The sequence below is a fragment of the Macrosteles quadrilineatus genome, unplaced genomic scaffold (assembly GCF_028750875.1).
Source record: "Macrosteles quadrilineatus isolate MER2022 unplaced genomic scaffold, UCM_ALF_1.0 Scaffold_6__1_contigs__length_79288215, whole genome shotgun sequence".
In the NCBI taxonomy this organism is placed as follows: Eukaryota; Metazoa; Arthropoda; class Insecta; order Hemiptera; family Cicadellidae; genus Macrosteles; species Macrosteles quadrilineatus.
The window spans coordinates 17349926-17355967 of record NW_026542599.1 but is presented as its reverse complement, the minus strand read 5'-3'; the positions used below and the strand labels follow the sequence as shown (position 1 = coordinate 17355967).

The 6042-nt window shown below is 47.3% G+C and overlaps 2 protein-coding genes across 2 annotated transcripts; both read right to left on the bottom strand.

Moving 5' to 3' along the window:
- Window positions 1-1491: 1491 nt before the first annotated feature.
- On the bottom strand, window positions 1492-2814 carry LOC128997361 (uncharacterized protein F54H12.2-like). The gene has a single exon (XM_054422998.1). The coding sequence runs from the start codon at window positions 2812-2814 to the stop codon at window positions 1492-1494; it is 1323 nt and encodes a 440-aa protein (XP_054278973.1).
- Window positions 2815-4643: 1829 nt separating this feature from the next.
- LOC128997360 (uncharacterized) lies at window positions 4644-5780 on the bottom strand. Its single transcript, XM_054422996.1, has one exon. It carries the CDS (start codon window positions 5778-5780, stop codon window positions 4644-4646), a length of 1137 nt encoding a protein of 378 aa, XP_054278971.1.
- Window positions 5781-6042: the final 262 nt, after the last annotated feature.

Sequence of the window (6042 nt, the reverse complement as noted above, 5' to 3'; positions counted from 1 at the left end):
AACATTGTTTTCAAAATACACTTGTGTTTTTATTTTTTCCCAATCTTTACTTATTCTAATGTACATTAGATAACTATATTATTATTTTTATTCAAATTTAAATTAGCTTTTTATACAATCCAAATAGAAATAAAAGACAGGTAAGTAAAATCAGTGGTAAAACATGTCGAAGAGTCTTCGAACCAGAACATCGTTGTTGACAGCGTTGCTGGGTGTGACGAAGGAAGTGGCATCACCGTCAAACAGCTGTATGAAATCATTCATCGTCATGTCGTACATTATGCGACAGTACAGGTAAGTCAGACAGTAGTGACCGCACACGGAAGTGTCGTAGCGTTGGAGTTGGTATTTATTGGATATGTAACGACGTGAATTGCGTCTTAAAAACTGTTGGTATTCAGCCAGATACGGTTGACGGCCGAAACTGTCGAAATATTCTATATGCGTAGCGTCACTGTCCATGTAGAAGGTTACCCAATGTTCACCACTCTCCGTGTGTGGCATGGTGTTCACCACTATGGCCGTCGAAGGCTCGATACGTGTCGGTAGACGGTCTGATGCGTACACTCCGATGTGCGTGATTCTGTCTCTTGGTAATTGGTACAAATATCTTTTGATGTCAGTACTGTTCATTGTGTCACGTCTTCTTCTTCTTCTTCGTCTTCTTCGGGAATAGTATTGAGACTGGCGTTGCTACTGATCGATGTAGTCGTCACTGTCATCGATGCTTGTGTTATAAGTGACAGTGGTGGTGATGGTGACGGTGACGGCCCTCCTGTCGTTGACGATATATCATCGTACAATGGGCAGCAGTGTGTCGTTTTCGCCTCTTCGGCGGTGAGTAGTAGCCAGCCACGTAACAGAGTACAGTTTGAGAGCGAGCAACGGTGTTGTACGGTTTTGTGTCGACCACATCGCAACACGTTGGCGGACAGTAGATTGCCAATCGAAGCAAGTGAACCACAGCCAATATCGCACAAATCCACCACAGTTGTAATATTGTCACTCCATCTATTGTACTTGTTGTTCACGTCTGTGATTAGATTCTTGATAATGTATTCTTTCTTTTCCACTCCCTTAACATATACGATGCTGCGACGCGAGAGGCAAGTGCGCAATTTATCGATCAACACGGAGTATGACACGTCACCGCGATTCCAGTCGAGTCCGTGACAATGTTTGGTCAACCAATAGGACTCTCTGAGTTTATCCGCAGTCAACGCGTCACGATCGAACGGCGCACGTGCGATGTGATGTAATAACAATGTGCCAGTCGACACGTCAACTACACTGGCTTCTTTCACTATGAAATCGTTGTTGTTGTCCTTGAAACACTGTAGGTCCAAAACCACAGCTGTGCAATCACTGTGCCTACATTGCTGCTGCTGCTGCTGTTTCTGTCGGTGCGACGGAGCTTGAAGGTAACAACGATCCATCACGATCAAAGGTCAGTGCGATACTGAGCTATGCGGTGGGGGTTGGTTCTTGTATTTAGCCGCTGAAATCCACGGACACGTTGCGATGTCGGTCCACTTCGATTACATTGTCCATTTCGGCGTACACTATACAGTTGATGGACGAGGCCAACGCTTCTTTGAATTGCAGTTCGATGCGCAAATTGCCGTTTCGTACCAGATTCCAGTGACTCGATTCGCCGGCCGACATGTCCGGCGTCAGGTCGAACGCCATCAGACAGTAGCCGTTCGGATAAGCCGATCTGCCAATCTCGTTGCCCTTGTCGGCGAACTGTATACCGGTGCCGGTGAACAGCGTGTGATAGGCGAGTGCGTAGAGTTTCGAGTCTCCCGTGAAGGCCGGTGTCAACGCCTTGCATGGCACTTGTTCACCGTCGATGTACAGAGCGAAATAGTTCAAATTGAAGTGTTGAAAATTAAACGGGTTTTTCTTGAAATCACCGTTGAACGCCACATTATCCACCAGTCCCACGATTATGCGTTTCGGCAACTGACCGAGAAACACACTGTCCAATGTCTTGCCCAGAATACCACTCGGTAGCGTGATGGATTTCACGTCCACACGTGTGATTGGATACTTGGCCGTACCACTTTCCAGCGTCTTGCTGTGCGCCACCAACACGCCGGGATTGATCTTACAACGACGCACAAACAGATTGGCCTCTCGAATGTGCACCTTGTAGTTCGTTGCTGTTTTCGACATTATGGCAAATGAGTTTCTCGATCTGACGAGACGCAATCGCATTTCCACACCATTCAACATAAACTTGGCTTGATTGCACAAATCTAGATGTAAATTTCCCACCATATCGATGTACGTGCTCTTCTTAACGAAGTCGCGTCGTTTCACTAGTCCTGCGTTGTTTGCCTCGCAATCGTCCATTTTGTCGGCTATGTCTTCGTAGAACATTGTGCTGGTGAGATGTGACTTTTTTGCGCTACCGCCATAGTTCAGTAGATTTTCCAAATAGGCGCGATAAGCGTAAGTGTTGTTTTGTGGTGACACCAGTTTGTGATTGATGTACAGATCCACTTGACTGAACAGCGAATGGAGCCAATTGTTAACAGGACCCATCTCTTCGACTAACGCCTCTTCCACTTTTGTGCCGTCATCTTTCACTATTGTCGCTTCGATGTGCAACAGAGATTGCGTCAAGTCCGTGTATTCTTCTCCGTTAGCCGGTATGACAAACTCTATCGGCGAATCGTCTGTCAAAGACGAGATCGGCTTGTACTGAATCCATTTGCCGTTCTCTATACTAGTCTGAGTAGGTGGTAAAGAGAATAAATCCAATTCGGTTTTAACGCATTCACACGATTTCTGATGAATGAATGACATTTTTTTTTCTTTTCTTCTTCTTGTTGTAGGAAAATATAGTCTAATTGAATATATCGTCTATCGACGGTATTCCTCTTGCTACTCTTCTTTTAGTAGATCTATTCCTCCTGTTTCTACTCTTCTTATTGACGCTTTTAACTTTGCTGCTGCTGGCGCCGGAACGTCGAGGTAGTCTTTTTGTTGTAGGTTTACGCTTTTTCTGTCCCTTATTGATAACAGGTCTTTTCATACTCTTCCTACTCCTTCTCTGTTTTGTTGTGGCAGCGGTGGACGTCCTTACTCTGAGAAGTGTCGCTAACGACTGCGGTGTGACGCGATGGACACGTCTTTTCTTATATGTGACGGCACGACCACCTCCACTCAATACGCGTTCCAATTTGTCATCGGCTCTGCGTTTCAACGAGCCGGTGAATTCTTTGAGGCGTGTGGCGGCCGCGTACCTCGGATGTTGTGTACCACCAGCGGAAACTATGTCGCCGAGGAAACCAACACCTGAACGCAAAGCCTCTTTGCCCATGGCGGTTGCACCAGACTTTAGTAACGGCACTACAGACCGCATGAGTCCACTGAGGAAACTGCCGATGCCATGACCGCGCTGGTACGGTGCACCTCTGTACACGGACGATACACCGTTACCCGACTGTTGTAACTGTCGCCGATAGTAGGCCAAATACGGATCGTTCGTATTCATCGTGGTTGTTGCTGCTGCTGCTGCTGCTGTTGCTCCTACTGTTGCTGCCACTGATGTTTATGCTGTTGCTGTCGTCTTCGTTGATGTTGTCGCCGTCGTATTCGCCGTTGCATTCGCCGTCGTATTCGCCGTCGTATTCGCCGTCGTATTCGCCGTCGTATTCGCCGTCGTATTCGCCGTCGTATTCGCCGTCGTAATCGCCGTCGTATTCGCCGTCGAATTCGCCGTCGTATTCGCTGTTGTCGTCGTTTTAGTTGTCGTCGTCGTTTTCGCCGTCGACGCCGTTTACGTTGCTGCTGCTAGTATATTTATGCCAGCGTGAGCGATCTGCGCAGGTGTAGTTTCATGCACGTAGTCCCAAAGTGGAATGGCAGATGATCGCCTGTGCTGCCCCTTAAGTCAATTTCCACGTTCTCAAATGTGCTCTTGATGACGGGCACGTAATGCGGATCGGTGAAATGCACGGTCTTGTGCGCGCCGTACATGTAGTTTGTCGTATCGATGTTGACGATCTTTAATAACGGTGCCACCGTGTCACCCACCAACTGAGGCTCCACCAAATCACAATACACATACATGTCACCCGGCAGTCCGGCTTGTATGTTGGCCGGCAGTTTGGCTTTCTTGTTGGTCTTCATGTCCGTCTCGACAGGATCGAACCCCAACTGCAGCGCGAGACCGGTGCTCAATTCCATTTGTACTACGTGACTGCGAATCGCTATTTCCACCACTTTGGTGTTTTCATCGTACATGAAAGTGGCGTAAAACCTCAAGCGTTCCATGGCGTTCAACACTTGTATCAACTCGGTGATATCGCTATAGTTGCCAGGCTCCACTTTGAGAATGTCCACTTTGACTTTATTGGTTTTGTCAGCACCGCCAGTGGCTATAGCGCTGCGATCTTCATGGTAGATAAATATCTTCGCATCATCGCTCACCGTCAGAAATGAACAGGGGTAATGCGCTTCAACTAGAGCCACTTCCCATTCACCATCCGTCAGATGGATAGACGTAGGTAGTTGAGTTATATAATCAGCCACTGTGTTGTTCGGATAGTAATTCATTGAACTGTTACTGGGCAAGGTCAAATAGAACTGATTATGTTTACTCATTGTCACTGATACGCGGTTGTTGTCCTTTATAATTGTTTCACTTCTGACGCCGGTATCCAAGAGTTGAACTCGTCGCCGTAACCTTTCCACTTGACGAGATAACGCTTACTGCGGCCACTGCCTTTAGTGTCCAATATTTTATCGATATCGTACAGTCGGTCTGGCGGCACGGTGACTTTTTGCAATTCTTCTTCGTAGAAACGACCAATCAACGGTGACCCGTTCAAATCGTGCAACACGTACAACGGTAACGGATGATGACCGTACTCGCGGTCCACCACGAACACTTCTTTACTCCAATTCGTCTCGTATCCTTTGGCAAAAATATTTTTTTCTTTTGCAATACGTACCGTATCGCCCGCCACAAATTTTGCCTTTCTACGCTTAGGTAATTTAGTCTTGATGCCGCTGCCACTACTGTACATGTGTCGCCACACTCGATATACGAGTTTCTTATCTTCTTTTTTCACATCAATCGGACGTACGGCTCTGCCGTCAGCAGTAGTACCCAGACTGTTGTGCGCACTGTGATTGTAGGCGTTCACCAGTTGTTGTAGCACATCGATGTAACGGTACGTGTTTTTATACGTAAGATAACGCCACATGCGTGATTTCAAAGTGCGGTTCACACGTTCCACGACCGCCGCTTTCACGTCAGGGTTCTGTGTTGTAACATATCTAACGTCGTATTTTCTGAACAACTGTTTTACCTTGACGCCGGTGAACTCAGTTCCCTTGTCCGTCTGTAGACAGCGCGGTACCGTGACAGAGGGGTTTTTTAATATTTTCTCGAATGCGTCGGCCACTTCTTTGCCGCTTTTTGTTTTCAACGCTATCACGTAAAGTCGTTTACTGAACACATCTATCACTGTCAGCAGATAGTTGATTCCATCGTTGAACGAGCTCAGACCGCGCATATCATTCAAATCCGCTTGCCACAGTTCGTCAGGACCGAATACCACGTAACGGTTGCGGGCGAATCGTTGACGCACCGGTCTGTGCAACGTGTAAGTGTCTTGTGTCCGTAACCAGTCCAGCACTGTTTGGCGTTTTGTCCTATTCTTCTTCTTAACTTTCCCCTCCTTCTCGCGTATCGCATGTAATAGACGTGTGACACCACCGTATGATGCAGGATCTTCGGGATTGTAGTACACTCGTTTCATGATTTATCCGCACTACGGCGAAAACGGTTCCCACCTGTCCAACGGCGATTGTAATTGATCTCTATCAAGCTGTCGTTGTCTTCGATGAGCCGCCAACGAGGGTAATGGTGACGTAGGGGATAACGTACGCTGCTGATTGTAAGCCGAACGTAAACGATCACGCATAGGTGTTCTCGGAGTCGATGATGTGATCGAACTACTCGCTACAGCTGACGTTGCGTCACCACGTAACGATCTGTATCCCGCACCCAGATACTGTAAT